At 44.1% G+C, this 20,153-nt stretch overlaps 1 protein-coding gene across 1 annotated transcript in view; it reads right to left on the bottom strand.

Moving 5' to 3' along the window:
- Positions 1 to 4,749: 4,749 nt before the first annotated feature.
- Positions 4,750 to 20,153, bottom strand: part of WLS (Wnt ligand secretion mediator) — a 38,650-nt gene continuing 23,246 nt past the window's right edge. The window contains exons 3-12 of the mRNA XM_083510556.1: positions 16,361 to 16,485; positions 15,064 to 15,225; positions 13,526 to 13,662; positions 13,025 to 13,193; positions 11,687 to 11,784; positions 11,317 to 11,380; positions 9,291 to 9,434; positions 8,291 to 8,374; positions 6,762 to 6,915; positions 4,750 to 5,706 (exon numbers count right to left, since the gene is read on the bottom strand). Coding sequence (XP_083366682.1) covers positions 5,597 to 5,706; positions 6,762 to 6,915; positions 8,291 to 8,374; positions 9,291 to 9,434; positions 11,317 to 11,380; positions 11,687 to 11,784; positions 13,025 to 13,193; positions 13,526 to 13,662; positions 15,064 to 15,225; positions 16,361 to 16,485 — 1,247 coding nt within the window. The 3' untranslated portion in view covers positions 4,750 to 5,596. The remainder of the gene's footprint in view (positions 5,707 to 6,761; positions 6,916 to 8,290; positions 8,375 to 9,290; positions 9,435 to 11,316; positions 11,381 to 11,686; positions 11,785 to 13,024; positions 13,194 to 13,525; positions 13,663 to 15,063; positions 15,226 to 16,360; positions 16,486 to 20,153) is intronic.

Here is a 20,153-nt window from a genome sequence, read left to right on the forward strand (position 1 = left end):
CCTTCCTTTTTAGATCAGGTTGCTAGGTTGCATTCTGGAGACTGACACTGCGTATCTACATCTCCCAGAGAAGCTGGACCTGCAGCAGCTGCAATTTCACTAACTTCCTTCATCCGTTCCCTGCCCTTCTCCGATTGATGCAAACAATACAACTCCTTGGAGAAAGCCGGTTTTTGTTTTTCTAAAGGACAGGCCATTTTATGGCTACTGAGGCTGCAATTCTCTGCCAACTTCCCAGGAGTCAATTCCACTGAATACCTCTGACTAGGCATACAGAGACTTAACTAAGGAATTCAAACTTGTAGACTCAGTATGTAACCTGGCAACTCTGCCACAAGATGCTGAGAAGAAAACAAGCACATATCAGGCAGCTGTACCCATCATTCTCCCATCTCACCACTAGATGGTCTACTCTGTTAAAATATTTCTGATTCCAACAAAGGTTTCTGAATCAGGGCATCAAATAATTACTCAGAAGACTGGCTTCTATGCCCAAAAGCCTTGCAGGGGCTGATGGTGCTTAGCTAGAGGTGGCCTCTTTTATAATTGGTGGGAGTTTTTTGTATGTAAAATGGTTTTAAAATATTCATTTGGCTTCATAACACTTCCTATCCCTTGGGCTCAGTAGCAATAATACCGCCCCTCGACACTAATGCAGGCACATTAAGTCCCATCGATGGAAAATGTGGAGAGCACTCAGAGGTTTTGCAGCTGCAACAACAAAAAAAGCCCAAAGCACTTCTGTCAGGCAAGAGGCCTTTCTAATGAACGAACAGTTTTAAAAATAATTATTTCGGGAAAGGAAGTGACATCCAGCATAGCTGGGAATCCAAGGTGATGCAATGGATAGTGGTGGTTTTTGAGCAGGGGATGCCAACTAGTTTGAAGCTCTACTCAGTGTTGGGAACTCAGTAACCTTTAGCTCAAGCTACTTTAGAGCTGTTGCGCTGATACACATAATGCAATATACGGCTCAGGATCGCGATACCTCAAGGACTGCCTCTTTCCATATGAACTTACCCAGACCCTGAGATCATCTTCTGGGGCCCTTCTTCGTGTGCCCCCTCCTCAAGAGGTCTGAAAGGTGGCAACATGAGAACAGGCCTTCTCTGCAGTGGCTCCCCGTCCGTGGAATGCTCTCCCCAGGGAAGTTCACCTAGTACCTTCATTATACACCTTTAGGCACCAGGCAAAAACATTCCTTTTTAACCAGGCATTTGGTTAATCTTATTGACATCCAACACCCTTTTAAAATGTGGTTCTTTGGGGTTTTTTATTGGGTTGTTTTTATTTTATATATTTTGTGATTTTATATCTTGATTTTATTCTGTGAACCGCCTTGAGATCCCCGGGTATAGGGCGGTATATAAATTCAAATTATTATCATTATTATTAATAAGAATATTGTGACCACTCATAAAACCACGGAGTTGGGACGGACCCTCAAGGTCATCTAGCCTAACCCCCAATGAACTGGTGGAACTCACTGCCACAAGAGAAGTGACGATAGATTCTCAAGCTGGGTAACAAACTGATCCACAGACTGCTACTAGTACATTATGGCTGCATGGGAGATCCAGGCTTTGTTTTCTTCCTGTAACTCTTCTAAAATTGAGTTCACTCATGAGATACAAACACAAATCAATACAAAAAGAAATAAATGAATTGGCTTAAATTAGTAACAGGCTCATGTTTTGAGGCCAAAAGAAGAGGAAACAGTGGAAGGCAGCTACTGCTTCCAAGCCCTGCTTGTGGACTCCTTGAAGGCCACTGGTTGGGCAAGAGTGGGCAGCAAGATGCTGGACCTTTTGTCTGATCCAGCAGGGCCAGTGTGGTGTAGTGGTCAAGAGCGGTAGACTCATAATCTGGGAAACCGGGTTCGTGTCTCCGCTTCTTCACATGCAGCTGCTGGGTGACCTTGGGCCAGGCACACTTCTCTGAAGTCTCTCAGCCCCACTCACCTCACAGAGTGTTTGTTGTGGGGGAGGAAGGGAAAGGAGAATGTTAGCCGCTTTGAGACTCCTTCGGGTAGTGATAAAGCGGGATATCAAATCCAAACTCTTACATTCACAAAAACAACCGGAAACCAAAACCAGATGCCCAATGCAGGGTTCCACCCAGCAGGCTATGGCTTCCCTCTTCCATTTCCCCAGCTCAACAGTTGTATGCAGGGACTACCTAAGGATCCACATTTGGAGAAGGGAGTTCCACATTAACACTCCAAATTAAACCACATGTTCTTCCTGCACTATAGAAGTGACCCTTAAACTGTGGGAGCACTGAGCAATGGAGAAGATCCTACAGCACATGGGAACTTTCTAAACCCAACCATCACAACAACAGACCCTTCCAAGTGTTTCTATTTTCCTGGGATGTCCCTGGTTTAGGGACGCCATCCTGGTTTCTTATTTGATCCCAGAATGTCCTGCTTTTCCTTAGGATGCCCCTACTTTCACTGCAGAAATGTTGGAGGATATGGAGTTATCCAACTCCCGAGCCGTCTGAAGGCAATCCTGTATAGGGAAGGTTTTTGTTTTTTTTAATGTCTTAACACTTTATTTTGCTTTTATATATGCTGGAAGCTGCCCAGAGTGGCTGGGACTACCCAGCAAGATGTGTGGGGTATAAATAGTAAAGTTATCATTATGGAATGGGGCGTCCCTATTATCATCAGGGAAAGTATTTTTGCCTGACGGTATAAAACTCCCTTTTGTGTTGGTTTCATTTTAAATCCCAGGTTACACTACCCTGCTGCCAGCAGATGGCAGCAAACAGCTTCGACATGCAGGATGAGTCACTAATTTTTAAATCAGGTTTCCCAAATCAAGATAGGCAGCTAGAAGACATAAAGTTCTTTGGAACAGAGACGCATCTATTTGGTTTGATTTCCAGGAGTCTTTTTTTCCTTGGGGAAAAAACCAAACTCATTTAGACATAGGGATTTAGCTGGAGGATGGGTTGGAAACTGGATAAAATAGGCAGGTGCTTCAGAATACCCCAAACATAAATGCGTATTTTGGAGTCTGCAAATTTGGGGGGAGATGATGCCTCTTGGAAATATATGCCTTTACTGCGGAATAGTGAAAAGTAGCAGCCGTCCTCAAACTCTTGCTTCATTGCCCCCCCAAATTTCCAGTGACTATTGAAGAAGGAAGATGTAGAGCTTCCCTCTCAAAAAGGGAAATGTTGGAGATAAATGCTGCTGTGCTGTGCTCAGAGAATAGCACTCTGCACATGCTTGAAAGTGCTCTTATGTTCTGTATGTGTGCCAGGGCTGGGCTCTGGCACCAAAACCTAGCGTTTCCTGGGAAGAGGGAATGGTGATTACACCAGTCTGGGAATTGTTGTTTGGGGGGAGGAGGGGGAGGAATAGCAACACGCAGAACTATACTTCCCATGATTTATTCGGGGGTGGGGTCGTGGCTGTTTAGAGGTAATGCTACTGCTTCGAAGCAGCATGGTCCAGCTTTAAATGCACAAGGATTTGCAAGAACGATAATCAGCCTACACTTCAAAATTTGGATATGTTCAGGTTTTCAGAAAGACTGCTAGCAAACCCTGGACGTTTACGTGCTCAGGATAGGGCCCCCTGCTAGGCTCTGGTGCAGCAAAATCCAAGACATCAGACCTCTGCCGTGTGAGCCTTCTTGTTCATTGCCACTTTCCCCCATCTTGCTTCTTATCCTTAACCCATACCTTTTGGTTATTGCCTAGCAACCACAAAATGCAGTCATGTTTCTCCATGGATATAGCAGAACAACCTTCCTGGTGAGGTGTGATATTGGCAGAAAGTAGCCGACTTATGATTCCACGTGACAGGGCAGTCCCTGAACCTTGGAGAGCTGTGCAGAAGCGATTTCAGCAGGCGTTGCTTGCCAGAATTCAGACATTAAGATATTTTGTGTGTGTGTGTGTGTGTGTGTGTGTGTGAGAGAGAGAGAGAGAGAGAGAGAGAGAGAGAGAGAGAGAGAGAGAGAGAGAGAGATCTAAAGAGAGCAAAGCTTGGGCCAGTCAGTCTCTAACTAGCCCACTTCACAGGGTTGCTGCAAGGATGAAAACACAGAGAGGGAGAACCATGAAACCCTGAGCTCCTTGAAGGCAAGGCAGGCTATAAATTTAATACATCCTCCACAACATCATAAACATGGAGAGCAAAGCCACATGTGCTATTCCCCTCTGGGAGAGGGCTTATCTTGGGTGGGGGTGGAGGTAGTGACTGTCCCCTGTTTATTATTTGACTATCCTCTACAGACCTACAATTGTGCAGAAGATAATGCCTGCAGAGGGCTTGGGTTGTAGCCTTTCTCTTTGTCTTTGGCACGGTGTTGGTTAAACTGAATTACATCACTAAGAGCTGGAGGGAAAGTTGAGACTTGGCTTCTTGTACAAGTTGTCCTGCAGAGTTTGCACAACTTCCCGCTCCTTGATGATAAAGGGATCCCCTTCTTTCTTCTCTAGAAACCGTGAGTCCAGCTCTGTGCGATTGACAAAAAAGGGGAAAGCTGCTTGGCCCAATGAAAGATCACACACACACACACGCTCATCACCATCCATTTACCTGACTTAAGTTTACAGTTCTGAACCTATGCGGGGGCCATGGTCCACTGGAATGCACCCAATTTCCAGCAGATGTCAGCATTCTCTTTTCCACTCCTTTCCACAGGTAGTTTTAAGGAGACAGCTTAAAACAGAGCAGCAACATTTACTAATATGTTTCCCGACCAAAAAATAAATAAGCAAAAGCCATAATTATTTGTATATTTTATTCATAGTATAAAAGAAAAAAAAAGATCTACAGTATTCCCCAAGTTACATTATTTAAAAAAGAAAAGAAATAGAAACAGAACAAAAGAATTAAACAGTGCACACGAACAGCCCTTTCACCTCCGTGGGTTATGTATCATACAAGTAAACAGGGATTCTTGGGGCATATAAAAAGATATCTACACCAGATAGACTTGTTAGTATTCACAGCACGCACACACGCACACCCACACTTGCACACAAATAGCCCGACTTAAAGCTGAAATGACCTTATTTGTACCAAAACTTTACAAAAAGTAGTTTTATACTAGACTAGAAAAGAAGTCATGAATGTGCTTATTAAAGCATGTAAATATTAACTATTACGTGTGATATAAATAAAGAACAAAAAATGGTTCTAAACGTAGGTTTTGGGAGTGTGGAATAAAAAAACCTTGACTTGGGGACGCACAAAAGTATTCCAACTCTGTTTCCCAATAATGTCCCTATATCAGAAGGAGCAGCAGGTGTGTGGGTAATGAGTAAGGTATTAAACCAAAGGTCCTACATGGAAATGGGCACCTCTCCTTTTCATACATCAATTCTCACTCTCAATCACCCCCCCACCCCACCTTCTGCAGTTAACACCCAAGACAAACTAAAGAGTGTCGTGGGGGGGGGGGGAGTCAAAAGAAAGATACACTACTATCAAAGCAGCATTTCCACCAGGTTGCCACCGTTCCGTGAAAATGCCCCGTCAGTGCCAGGCACTTTGGGGATGATTTTAGACACAGATCATCACCCTTTCCATGTGCCACCCACAGTTTGTGCCTGATGAGTCCTGCTTTAGTGGTTACTCTTGGGCTTCCTTGCGAGCCAGTTTGTAAACCTCTGTCGGTCCGTCCACGTGGGTTATGGTGGTAGTGAGCTGAAGCTCTTCTCCGCTGTTTACTCCCAGGTCTCCTGGAAAAAAATAAAATAAAGCCATGTTTCAGACAAAAGCTGAGTCTTGACATGAGGAGAGTCACGGAACAGGCCTCCATGTGGCCTTTGGAAGAGAATATTCTTTTTGAAAAGTTGGTAGTAAGGGAACGCCTTTTTAAAAGTCTGCATCAAACTTTAAAGCAGAGATTTAATTCAGGAATTGCCTTTGAGAGTTCTGTCTGTGGCAGGATTTGGTACATAAGAACACATCCTTAAACTGATCAGTCCACACGATCAGTACAAGCCAAAAGAGGTGATTCCACATGCCATTTCTGGGTCACAATGATCTAGCCACAACTGGGCACAGGCAGACTTTAGGTTAAAGGGATCTACTATTTTAACTATAACTTTTGAGGTGAAATAGAGCCAGTTGTGAAATAGCATACCTCAAATACCAAACCAGCATGGACTTAATCACGGCTTGTAGCCCTGAGTGCTTTTGGCAACTAACTTTTTAGGACAGGCCTACATGTCACTAAAGGAAAAGTGGGTTTCTGTCTGAATACATGCTCAGCTCAGGATTTTGTTTTCTGTACAGGGACTTAACAGTTCTGTTACAAAAATATCAACTCTTGGTTTCCCCCCACCATCTCAGCAGCCTCCTTTAGAAGGAGTGGGACAAGGGAGAGAAAGCCTTTTTGCCATTGCCTTGGTGGCGACACTGCCCATCACCTGGAGATCGACCAGTAATTACAAAACAACTTCCACACACCTTACATTCAAAGAAACATAGGAGAGAGCCTGCTTTATCAGGTCACTGGCTCATCTAAGTCTAGCATCCTGTTCTCACCCAATGCCAATGGGAAACCCTTCATGATTAGAACAGGAGGCAGAATGATCCCCAAAACCGCAATACAGGTTTTCCTTGGCTACCCTCAACATAGGAACATCCATTAGCAGTCACAACTCCATGCTACCAATACAACTAGGCTACCAATGAGAGGATACCCAGACTTAAAACATACAAAAGCCCCCGTCTTCTAAAAAAAAATACTGGGGTGACTTCAACCCAAGCCACTGTTGCATCAGCCCACCGTTCGATTGCTCTTCGACGTAGTTTTTGTGTGAGGGAGCATACAAGAACATCAGAGCAAAGACGTAAAGATTCCACATCCCGTAGATCCCTGTGAAAAAGGCACTGTTCACTTGGACGGTGTAGTCGCCCCATTTCCAGCTGCCTTCAGTCACCTACGCAGGAGAAAGAGAAGGCAAAACCAAGTGAGGAACAGAGCAAGCAGGAAAAACAACCGAATCCCAACCACACCCTCAAGAGAAACGGCCCTTTCTGTGTTGGAAATCGCAACTCCCATTCCTTTTCCAGAGTCCTCATTCCTAGGCATGACCTTACTGGTTTGCTTTCTCTACATACAATGACTAGAAGAAAAGGAAACAGGGCCAATCCTCTCTTGAACCACGATGGGCCACGTGGCTCAGGTGGTGGAATTGTATGCACCGTTTGACACCTGCAGAGCTGGCCACGCACTACAGCCACACTCACATGATAGTTAGTTGTTAGGAGACTTCAATTCCCCTCACAGAACTACACTTCTTAAGAGAGTCTTAACCATGGGTAGGCAAACTAAGGCCCGGGGGCCGGATCCGGCCCAACTGCCTTCTAAGTCTGGCCTGCGGACAGTCCGGGAATCAGCGTGTTTTTACATGAGTAGAATGTGTGCTTTTATTTAAAATGCATCTCTAGGTTATTTGTGGGGCACAGGAATTCGTTCATTTTTATTTATTTTTTTCAAAATATAGTCTGGCCCCCTGCAAGGTCTGAGGGGCAGTGGACCAGACCCCTGCTGAAAAAGTTTGCTGACGCCTGGTCTTAATGGTCAATCCTTCTTCCCAGGGAATTCTGGGAATTGTAGCTGTGCGAAGGGAAAAGGAAAGGTCTTCAAACAACTTTCAGCACCCTTCACAAATGGCAGGTGACGTCATCTGCAGCACAGCCAATGGCATGTTACAGTTTAAAATTCCCTTAACGGCATTTCAAACTGTAATTTATCGCCACTGCAGCAAAGGCGCTGGTGCTTTCTGGGTGACATTGGCTGCAGTGTGTCACCTGGAAGAAGGAGCTGTTTCTTAGTAAAGGAGCATCTGTGCTTTGTCAGCAGCAAGCAAGCAGGTGGAGAAGAGTGGAGTACCCCCAGTTTTGCCAGTTGGGGGCAGGAGGAGATGGAAGGGCCCCGTCTCAGGTGGCACAATGCGTTGTGCTGCCCCTGGAAGCAATGCAGTGTGGGTAAATGTTTTGTAGGTGATCATTTCCAGGCCCCATTCACCCATGCTCTCCAACATCTCCGCTACATGGTTAAAGCTTCAAATGGGGGGGGGGAGAGAAATGCACACGGTCTTGTCTCGGAATAATAGGCGCCCCCAATTCTGAATGCAAAGGTTATTTGTTGATTCCAACAGGTCATTAGTGAAGGACCAGATGAAAGCTCTCACCCAAAACAACATAAAGTTTCTCCAGCATGTTTTAAAAGGCCACAGCCCAACCACCACGTAGATACAATTTGGGCGGGGGGGGGGGACCTCTGTGAAAAGTCATTTTTAGGACACTCACCTGACTGACAATGAAAAATATGATGGTCATGGCTGCACAAGCTAATGTGATTAGCATCAAGAACTTGAATCTGAAAATCAGCCCCTAGGGAGACACAGAAACGTAACAAGTGTGTGTTTAGGGGGAATGTAGCTTCAAATATTTCAAAGATTACTGGGAAAGCAAGCAAGAGGGAGACAGTCAGGTCAGCACCTTTAGCCTCAAAGAACTTTGCTGTCAATATCCCGATCTCTTCTGATGGGATAAGCCTTTGTTTTGCTTGCCACCCTTAAAGCTTGGTGAGCATTCAACATACAGCATGTTTAACCCTTGCTGCCTGGCAGCATCTCGATGGAAGGTAAGAAGAGAGGGATTATAAGTGCTGGACCTTTCACCCAGCACAGGGCAGGGCGGTGTGGCTTCCCTGGCTTCTCAATGCTGCTGCCCGCTACCAATAAAGGAGGGCAGGTGAGCTAGTGGGGAGCAGCCAAATGGTTCTGCTGTGTCTGCACTGCGCTACCTGCTGCCTCCCTGCTCCACAACAGGCAGCGGCACACACACTGGGAAAGCATCACACTGAGCTCCCACACTGCCCTACCAGCCGCTACCAATGCAAAGCATGGCCAAGGAATGAAGGAAGGGGAAGGGGCTTCTGGGACAACTGCTTGAGCAGCGGCTGCAGCACAATGGAAATCACTCACTGGGAAAGCTTATTCGCCACTGCAGCTCTTCTCTTTGTGAAATTCTGCTTTGCGAAATCCCAGGATTGTATTTTCTATGTAATCAGGTGGTTTTTTGGGGGAGTGGGGAGAATAATGCCTTCAGTAATGTCCAGCACAGTGGTTTTTCAACCAGGTCCAGACTTGGCACTGTTAAAACCACCCTGTATCTTCTCTCCGTGAAGCCCTTGTTAGTGACAAAACAAGCTCCACTCTTTGGTTACAATTCACTAGTAACCTGATCAGAATATTGATGCAAAGTGGCCTTTTAAAAAGAAGACATTACTGCTCAGGCTCCTTACCTCATAGTGAAGCCTGCGCACTTTGCTCATTGCTGGGAGGCTGGATTGCTTGCCGCTGATGTTTCTGAACACTTGAAACACCATGAAACACAGGAACAAGAAGTAGAGGCAGAGGCATATTCCGGCAACGATAATAAATGCCATCTGAGCAGTAAAGCTAAGTTACTTGATATACACACAGTAAAACACGAGGCGGAGACAGCAACAACAGGCAATTCAGTTGGCTTTGCGAAGTTAACACAACATGTCTCTGTTCTTAAGGATAACCTGGGGGGGGGGCGTGCTCCATTTACTACGTGTGTAAAAATGAGGCAGAGCATACAGGAAGTCCCAGACCTGATGCGTTTTTATTGTTCCCCCTTGGCTCCTGACAAGGCATTAGTGTGGGATAAAATATTGAAAACGTCAGGAGGCTAAAACAACCTCAGTTGGAATTGTCAGCTCTATTCTGCTGGAACACAGAGAAGATGCTCAGAAGCAGCAGCCACCTTGCAATCTTAAGGAAAGGCCTGCAGCCTGGAGGGGTGCAATGTAGCCAGAGCAGAACATTAGCCTAGTAAGAATTTGGAGACCGTTTGAAAGTGCTTCTGGCTCAGGCACGTGGTTTCCAAAAACGAGTAAGCTCAGCAGAAATGTTTTTAGGTTCACAGGCATGCCAGAAAAACCAAATATTTGAAAATGTAAAAACAGGAGGGGAGGTACACAAAGGCAAGTTTACAGCAGGATGAGGACGAAAGGAGATCCAGAAGAACTCCGGGAAATTTCCAGCAGATTGGCCCCGACTCCCAATTGCTTAGTAACAACAAGCCTGCTGCACAAAAAGTTTGGCTGCAGAAACAAAAGGCATGGTAGGGAAAACCAGGAGTCGATTTCTGCTGTTGTGCTACAACAGGTAAAGGTAAATGACCCCTAGACAGTTAAGTCCAGTCAAAGGTGACTATGGGTTGCGGTGCTCAGCTTTCCGGTTCATGTGGCCAGCATGGCTAAACTGCTTCTGGAACAACGGGGCACTGTGACAGAAGCCAGAACACATGGAAATGTCCTTTACCTTCCCACAGTAGTGGTACCTATTTATCTACTTGCGCTAGTATGCTTTCAAACTGCTAGGTGGGAGAAGCCAGGACAGAGCAATGGGAGCTGACCCTGTCCTGCGGATTCGAACTGCCAACCTTCTGATCAGCAAGCCCAAGGTGCTCAGCGGTTTAGACCCCAGTGCCACCTTGTTGTGCTAGAAACAAGATTGCTGGGCTGAGAATGTGACCTGGCCCTTAACTCTCAGTATATGTTTGCTCTCTTGAGCAGGTATGGTTGGCAAACCTTAAGGTTCAAGCAAAAATAACCCAAACAAGAATACCGTGGTACCTCGGGTTACATAAGCTTCAGGTTACAGACTCCTCTAACCCAGAAATAGTACCTTGGGTTAAGAACTTTGCTTCAGGATGAGAACAGAACTCGTGCTCCGGCGGTGCAGTGGCAGTGGGAGGCTCCATTAGCTAAAGTGGTACCTTCAGGTTAAGAACAGTTTCAGTTTAAGAATGGACCTCCAGAACGAATTAAGTTCTTAACCCGAGGTACCACTGTACCCCCACCCCAAAAGCAAGTGGATTCCACAAGCCTGACGTTTACCTGTTCCTGATTCAGTCTGCAAGCTTAAAAGCACAGCAAAGCCGTTCAACTTTTATCACCGCCCTTGTAGCTTGATAAGTGTAGTCACTTTAGTGTCCTCCAACTAGCTACCTGGGTAGACAACCAACAACATGCTTGTTTCTTGTTCTAGTAACATCCCCACAGAAAGGAGCCTCTACAGGAGAATCATCATCAAATCAATTGCCAAATTCATGAAATACATTCAAAGGATACCAGAGGTGGTCCATAATATTTATGTGAAAAGTTCCTATCAGTTTGGCCATGTCAACAGGTTTTTCAGTATGTTCAGAAAGTCCCTGAAGAAAATGCAGCCCCTTTCCCAACACCCTATGACAAGCAAAACACACAGCTTTTGTTGATGCGAACAGCGAAAGGATACAGCCAGTTCAGTGCCAACATCTGTGGTCCAGATACTGTAGAATGGATTTTTTAATTGTACCCCTCTGGAAATTGAAAGGAACAAGCGGATTAAATTACACACGGCAAAGTATACAATAATGCAGCAATCCCCCTTGAGAACTGGAAGGACCAGAGGCAGAGAAACGCTCAAGGAGAGCTCTGTTGGTTTCATGCAAGCAAAGCGTGACTCTATATATTGGAAGATTTCAAAGAACATTTGCAGCTGGAAAAGTGTTCTGGCATTAATAATTTTCTTATTATCATAAGCCACTTTTTAGAGCTAAAAAAAACTAAAACCAAACACATTAAGATTATGTGAGCCCTCTTAAAAATAAAAAGTCTCCAGTTACCTCTCACACATGTCAAAGACAAAGAGGCAGAAGGCGCCCACAGCTATTGGTCCAACTTGTTTCCAGTAAGCGGAGAAATGATTTCGTTCACTCTGATCCTAAAAATAAAATTAGGAGACAACAGAATGATTTGCAAATGGGTAGTAGGAATAATAATAATTTATTATTTACACTCTGCCCATCTGGCTGGGTTTCCCCAGCTACTCTGGGCGGCTACCAACAGAATATTACTAATAATAATAATACAGTAAGAAGCAGCAGCAGCAGCAGCAGCAATAAAACACCAAACATTAAAAACTTCCCTAAACAGGGCTGCCTTCAGATGTCGTCTAAAAGTCATATAGTTGTTTATTTCCTTGACATCTGATGGGAGGGCGTTCCACAGGGCAGGCGCCACTACCGAGAAGGCCCTCTGCCTGGTTCCCTGTAACCTCACTTCTCACAGGGAGGAAACGGCCCTCAGCACTGGATCTCAGTGTCCGGGCTGAACGATGGGGGAGGAGAAGCTTGTTCAGGTATACTGAGCGAAAGCCGTTTAGGGCTTTAAAGGTCAGCACCAACACTTTGAATTGTGCTCGGAAACGTACTGGGAGCTAACGTAGGTCTTTCAGGACTGGTATTATGTGGTCTCAGCGGCCACTCCCAGTCACCAGTCTAGCTGCCACATTCTGGATTTAATTGTAGCTTCTGTGTCACCTTCAAAGGTAGCCCCATGTAGAGCGCATTGAAGTAGTCGAAGTGGGAGATAACCAGTAGGAAAGAAACAATAATAATGATTTAACCTGTGTAACCAATGTGCCACTCAAGCAGGTGAAGAGTAAGTATTACTGAAGGACACTTTGAAATAGTGCTAGTTCCTCAACACCATCTCTGAGGGTGAAGCGGGACTGAGATGACCCGGGATCCAGTTGTGATGGCATCTGGCACAATTTGGTTCCCGATTGCCACCCCAGTTCCAGGATAGTGCAGAATGAAGCAGGGTTTCTACCAGCCCCTTATCCCAGACATCATTAGCAGTGGGGCTTTGGATGTGGTGGAAGCCATGTGGCTCCATCATGCCCTAACCCCGGCCAGGGTTAGGATTGCTCTGCCCACCTGATACGACTTACAGAATTACCTTCTCATTGCTTCAAATCCATGGACTAAAAAAACCCTCTTACATTCATCCTATGTTTCTGATTGCCCCCCTACTAAAAAAACCCTCTTACATTCATCCTATGTTTCTGATTGCCCCCCTACAAAAAGGGGGAAGAAAACCCTCTTAAATATTTTCTCCATGGCCAATAAAAAATACACACACACATACACAGTATTATGCCCAGAAACGATCATACCCACCATCATATGCTCTCCACAGAAGATGATCCAAAAGGACAAAAGCGTAGCGTAGAAGATTCCTTGGCGAATGTCTCCAAATAGCAACATCCACGTCCAGTCAAATCCAATAGAAAACCACTCTACTGGAATATTTATGAAGGTCATAGAGATCCCAAGAGCAAAGATAACTCTGGAAAACAACAACAACAACAACGGTGCTTTCAGTGCTCCTTTCAGAGAAATTGCTGCATTCACCCCAATGAAAAATTTGTGAGGAATTTAATAATGTAGTGTTGGGGATGGGGAAGGAGAAATGCCAGAGGGGGGATGCTCAGAGCTCTGAGCAGAGACAACATTCCACACACTCTCTCCAATTATACACTGGCCACCTGACTTCTTTTCAAATAAACTATAACTTAATGCACTCTTTGTAGAGAGCAAAGGATTCGTAGCTTTGGTAATAGGATTCCTCCTTAAAGCAAGACTCAAGAGGCTACACCTGTGTTATCTATCTTTACTCACTTTTCCAGGAGTACAGGTGGTCGCGTCATCATCATGATCCGCCTCCAGTACCAAATCATGATGATGAAGATGCTCGGAGTAAGGAAGGTTTTCATTGCAAACCACACCTTCGTAAAGCCTCCGTTCTGATGGATACCCTGGAGAAGAGAGAGCAAATGGAATACGCTGCCTTTCTTCACTTTCCCAACGTTAAGATCCATCTGACATTAACCACAACGCCTTGCAACAAACATCGTGAAGCTCAAGTAACAACTATATTTGGGGAGGGAAGAAAGCCCTGTGAAGAAGCCGAGCGCATGAAGCAAGTTCTTCAATTAGCCGCTTAATCATGAAAATATTGTAACAAACAGATTAACTTCGTCCTGGAGTGAATACTTTGAATAATCTTTTTATATGTAACTGACAAAGAATCAGAAGTAGTTTTAATTTCTCTCTCTTTGTTTTCTTCTTTCATTCTTTCATTGTTTTTATCTTCTTTCTTCTCTTTTCAGTGTGTGTGTGTGTGTGTGTGTGTGTGTGTCTACTCTGAGGGTCACTGAGGGAATTGTACACTCAAGAAGATAATGGCTGGCTGGTGAAAGACCCTGTGTGTGAGAGGCAGGAAAGGGAAGATATTGGGGTGGGAGAAGAGAGGCTGGGAGAAGAAAAGAAAGCTCCCAGGTGGAGCTTGGAGAGCCCACCCCTTTCTGTGTGAGACAAGAGTTCAAGATCTACCTTTGAGAGAAGACTTTGCACTTTGTTTTTCTTTCTTTCAATTTAGATTAGCTTTTTATTGTATTGTATTATGAAAAACATCAATAATTTTTTATGGGGGGAATATTAACTTCCATATCAGATAGTCCTAACAAGAGGATCAAAATGAGACCAATACTTAAGTCCCTCAGCTGTAATCCAGTCCCGGTATACCTATTTTTCTCAATATCCCTTCCCCGCCCCCGCTTTAGCTCCTTCAGAGACCTGTTTCTCCAGTGGAATTCGCACACTTTCACCCAAAGGCAGACAGCATGTGACAGGCAAAGGCTGGTGGCCAGGCGGAATTGCTGGCAATCGTTTTGAAGAAGCTGTTAACTTCATGCACTCCTTGTAGAGAGCAAAGGATTCATATTTTTGGTAATCCGGTTCTTTCTTAAAGCAAGATTCAGGAAGCCCCATCTGTGCTTATTTCATTCATACTATAAAACTGTGGCTTAGTTATCTTGAATGCCCATTTTAACATGAAAAAGAATCTTTAAGCAGAATCTTAAGCTGTTAACTTACCCAAAATTCCCTAGAACAGAGCAGTGTGCATGACTGATTTACACACTTTTTTAAAAAAAAACAAAGCAGGCACGAAAATTCTTGGGAGGTATCTTGGCAGGGTTGCCCATTATGATGGGTGTGGCATGCCACCAGCACCCATCTTTCTAATGTTCCTATCTTATTCCATTCAACAAACAAATCAGAAGTTAAGAGTGTCCACCTTCCAAAGGCTATCCCGTACAAAATGTTTTGACACCCTAGCAATTACAGTTGCTTTTAAGTTTGAAGGGAACACTTACCACTAGACTGATATCTTTGATTTCTCCAATTCCCACATTGATGCGTTCCCTTTCATTCACAGGTAGACGGATATTGATAAGGTAGAATTTGTGAGCAACTGTTCCAATCTCCATGAATGGAAGCACCTCACAGTCATAGAACTTGCCTTCATTCTCTATAGTCTATTGGAACACCAGGAGAGGAAACGAGACAATCGTCAGCATTGGTTTTTCAATTGCTCTTAAAAATGCCTACGTTTTGTAAAATGGCAGGTTATTTTGGCTCAGGAGGGCAACGAGAGATGGAGATGTTTCTTTAAAAAAAACACACAACCCACCCCCTGCTCTTCCCATATCAGTAGCTTAGGCTTAGGATGCGTGAAACATAACAGAAATACATTTAACTAATACTTTCCCCTCAATAATTTTGCCTTCCACAAATGGTAACTAAAGATTCAAAAATCAGCTGGTACAACTATTGATGGCGAAAATATCCTTGCCGTTCCCACTTGGGGGGGGGGATCATGAAGATCTGTGAAAACAATACATTCAATACATGGGAAGTCCAATGCCACATCCAAAAGGAGTGTAGGATGTTGTAAGCCATGGTTGGAAAAAAAAGCATAATGCAAACAGTTAATAATAAATAATAATAATAATAATAATAATCATCCTTTGTTGATTTTGCTGCAAACTGTTCTGCTATTTACTTTGTAAACCATGACGTAGCAGGAGAACTTGTTCATAACTTATGGACAGAGTAAAGTCTCCCAGGCAATAAGGGTACACTTTGTGTGCTCACAAGAGATGTTCTCCAAACCCCATTTTGTCTGAGATGGGAGACCTAAAGATCATACTGGAAAGCCAAATTACAATCCCATGGGGACAGCAGTTATCTTTAGCAAATATCCTATTTTACAGCCTGATGAACACATATCTTGACATCAAGGGAATACCTGCTTTTCCAAAGCTCTTACACTAGCAGGTTCAAGAAGATTTTCTCTAACAGATACTGTGCAGGCAGGCTCTTGGAACAGTTTATCGCTGACTTTAAATTGTTTTTTTTTTTTTGAACATTTTAAATAGCTCTTTGTTTTTACAGATATTTTTATTGTTTCATTCTTTCTTTGTAAACCAATTTGAGGTTTTATTACAACCAAGTGTTATACAGAACTTATGTAAAAATGGGAGAAAGGAACCTAAGTGTTGCATGTTTTTCAAAGCAAAAGTTACATAAAGTCTTTTGGGAACAATACTTTTTTAAAAAAAACAACCCAAAAATCCTAGTGACATCCAACAAGAACCAGAAGGAACCTACTTTTGGAGCTCCAAATTTACATTTTAGCTTTCGGGTCTCAACTTCATGTGCCATTTCTACCCACTCCTCGCTCATGTCGTCACGGTACGCTAAGGACACATCAAGCATAATTTCTGCATTTTCTTCTGTAAGAACAAAGCAATCAAAACTTGTTACAGAAAGAAGCAGGTAGAGCATGAAAAGCAGGATAAAATTATTATTAAAATCTGCTAAGTCACTTTATCTTGCCCAAGGCAACCCAAAGCGACATACAAAATCGCTCATTGGGGCGATTAGATTATACATAAAGATTACTTGTTTCTCATTTGAAAGAAAAAAAATCCAGGCTGTTAGATCCATGATGCTCTGGGATAAAGTCTAATCCTTGCTGTGTACACGATTTAGAATGGAGCCCTTTTTCACAGGTCTACACATTGGCCTAGATTCTTACAACAATGTAAGCTTCCTGGGAGCATGTGGGACTCCCAGGGGAGGCTGCAGCCTCTGTGCTCCTTCCCTGGTCCTGTGGTCACTGCCACACTCAGCAAAGCCAAGGTTTCACTTGGCGTGCTGTTCAAACCTGGGTTTGCTGTTTAGCTGCAAAGTGGTCTCCAAGCTTTTCTGGGCCCTGTAAAGCCGTAGTTTGGCTTCCCAAGTCATGAAAACCAAGTAATAAATCCTCAGGCTCTTAGAAACATTCCATTTGTTCTTGCTATTGTTTAGTCGGTCCAACTCGTCGTGACCCCATGGACCAGAGCACACCAGGCACTCCTGTCTTCCACGGCCTCCCACAGTTTGGTCAAACTCATGTTGGTAGCTTCGAGAACACTGTCCATCTCTATAGTTCCAGCCATGACTCTTAGAAGTGGAATGAGTTTGTTTTAAATGTATGGCGTGGGTGTGGTCAAAATGTTCTACTGATTCTGACAGAATTAGAAACCCAATCAAGCGACTTTGGCACCCCGTAATTCTTAGCTGCCAGCAGGGACAAAATTCCTTCCTCCCCACTACCCCCAAAGCAGGAGGGTACATACATCCTTGGGAATTCCTTCTGAGCTCTTTAATGCAGATTCAATCCTAGCTACCCCCATTCTTCAGATTTCTACAGGAATCCTAGATGGCACATGTTTACAAACACCTGCGCCTGGTTTAAATTACAGCCAGCCGACTACAACCTTCGCTGTCATTCTTATACAAGACCACAAATACCACTTGGATTTGGCATAAATATAATCCATCTGCAAGCTCAACCTTGTTACATATCGCCAAGAGACACTCGACATGCAAGAAGCTGCAGCCGATTAAGACTTCTAGTCCCAAGAGCCAGTGCCAAGCAGAAGACAATTGTTCCTCATGCTTCACGAACGCATCTTTCCAGCCTGCAGTTGAGAAAGAAATGTCTTTGAAGCTCTGCCGGCCTAGACATCTGTTACCGGTTTCAAAGTTATAATTTATTGGGATTACGTGGAGGGACGCTCATCTAGCGTGCTGGGAACGGGTGTGGAAGTGCTTTGTGGTTCAGACCATCTATTTATACAGTGCTTGGAGGTGGTTCTCTACTGCATGGGAGCAATGACATTTTTTTCAGGGATTTTTGGTTCGCTCCCTCCATAAAAACAAAATAAAGAAACAAAAAAAGAAAACCCCAACCAAAACCTTCTAGATTATCTACAACCTGCACATTCCAGATTTAAAATGAGAATCTTAATGTCGAAGATCACTACATGAGTAATAGCTGAATACATTAAGTTTACTCTGATCTCTTCGCATGGCAAGATATAAGGGACAACTCTAAATGCAGGCCACACATACAGCATATATTTATTATTATTTTTTGTAAATCTTAATAGAGGACAGTACTGGAGTACTGAAAGTTTTGCTGTTGTTTGGGCAAAAAGATCCTCAACACAAAACAAGACCTCCTCCTTGTGGGCAGAGATTATTTGTCCACCCTAGTCTTTGCTCAGTAACTAGATTGCTGCAACACGCCCCACCTGGGACAGCCCTTGGAGATTTAAAACGCAGCAGCCAAATTACTCACCTAGCCCCCATTTTAGAACAGCGCCATTGGTTGCCAGTTCATTTCTGAGGCCAGTTCAAGGTGCTTAAAACCTTAAATGGTCCCCAATATCTCAAAGACTGTTCCAATCCCCTCTGGTGTGAAGACAAGCAGAGGAGGTCTTAACGGACGTTCATGAGGCAGCACCCTGCGAGAGGGCAACCCCTAAGTTGCAGAATTCACTTCCCGTAGAGGCACATCTGACTGCATTTTGACTGTATAACTTGGCCTTTGACATCTGATACATACATATGTGCGTGCATGCGTGCTTTAGGACCCACTCTATTCTTCTGGTGGAAAATTCTTTTAACCGATTTTAATCCTATATTGTTGAGACCTCCTGGTGAAGGACGGAGAAGAAATCAAACGAATAAATAAGTTAATGCCACTGGTTTAGAGCAGGACACCGTTTCTAAAATGGGAAGCACTAAGACAGGGGTAGGCAACCTAAGGCCCGTCCAGGAATCAGCATGTTTTTACACAAGTAGAATGTGTCCTTTTGTTTAAAATGCATCTCAGGGCTTTTGGGGGGCATAGGAATTTGTTCATTGCCCCCCCCAAAAAAATATAGTCCGGCCCCCTACAAAGTCTGAGGGACTGCTTCCCGCTCTCCTGGAAAAGCTCTTCCTTAACTCCATGGTGCTAAAAAGTCCTCAAATGGAAGCTCCTCATCTCCTACCAACGTGAAGCTGTCCTTTGTCGCATTCTTCAGTCTCAGTCCTCAAGAGGAGGGAGAAAGGGTGGCTGTAGGGAGTGTTTAAAAAGCAACAGCAGCTTGCTGGTGGGTACCGTGGATCTTGTTGTCTGCTAAACCTTCTCAGTTCAGCAACTCAAAAGTAAAACTGTAACAGTACGTGTATTACAAAACTTTTACCTCAGAACCACTCATGTGTGGTCAGACAGCTTTAAATGCTGGAACATCTAACTGCACTACACTTGCCTGTGAAACAAGAGTAAAGACCAGCATTGCCTTTTTATACGAGACACTCATAAACATCCTTGATACATTTTCTGACACTCGCCCTTTTTAAAAAATATATACGTATACAAAAGTCTTGCCTCTGAATTCAACTTAACATTTCACAAAGCTTTCCTCCTTTTGCAGGTGAAGATGTAGTTTCAAACACTTCCCATTCCCTTTCTAACTTTACACATTCAAAAATCTTTTGTTCACACCACATAGATCTAAAAATAGAGATGCCAAACAATGACAGGACTTGCAGCTAGTACATCCTAATCACATCATTTGGAAGTTGGAGAGAGCCAGGCCATTTCTGGACCCCAAATCATTCTGCTCACCACAAAGAGTGATCAGTCTTCCTACCAACTTCAAAGCTGCACAGGTGGAAAGTTTTGAATGGGGATACCTGCCACCTCACCACCTCCACAATCAGAAGAAAGGCCAAGAGCTGTTTGGCAGCCACACAGGCAAGGCCGCTGGGCTGCTTTGGCCATGCAGAGCGAAAAACGCTACCCTCCCTCTGTGTCTTTACTGTTCTGAAACAGGAAAAGCAGGTAGGATATGACTGCAGTTCCCTGGAGGTGCACCATACTCCTTCAGGCACCCATGTCCAACTCTCCTCAGCTCCTTTCCCTGACAAAAGGAAGCAGGCAGCACAGAAGTGGCTTGGCATCTACAATTTCTTTAGCTTGGCCAGCAATAGCAGCCAAAAACTTTAGACTCCCCAGTCATTTTGCTGCATGTGAAGAGAATCCACGTGACATAATATATCAAATAAAGTATTTTTCAAGGAA

This window comes from Podarcis liolepis (assembly GCF_965112155.1).
Source record: "Podarcis liolepis genome assembly, chromosome: 6".
NCBI classification, from domain to species: Eukaryota; Metazoa; Chordata; class Lepidosauria; order Squamata; family Lacertidae; genus Podarcis; species Podarcis liolepis.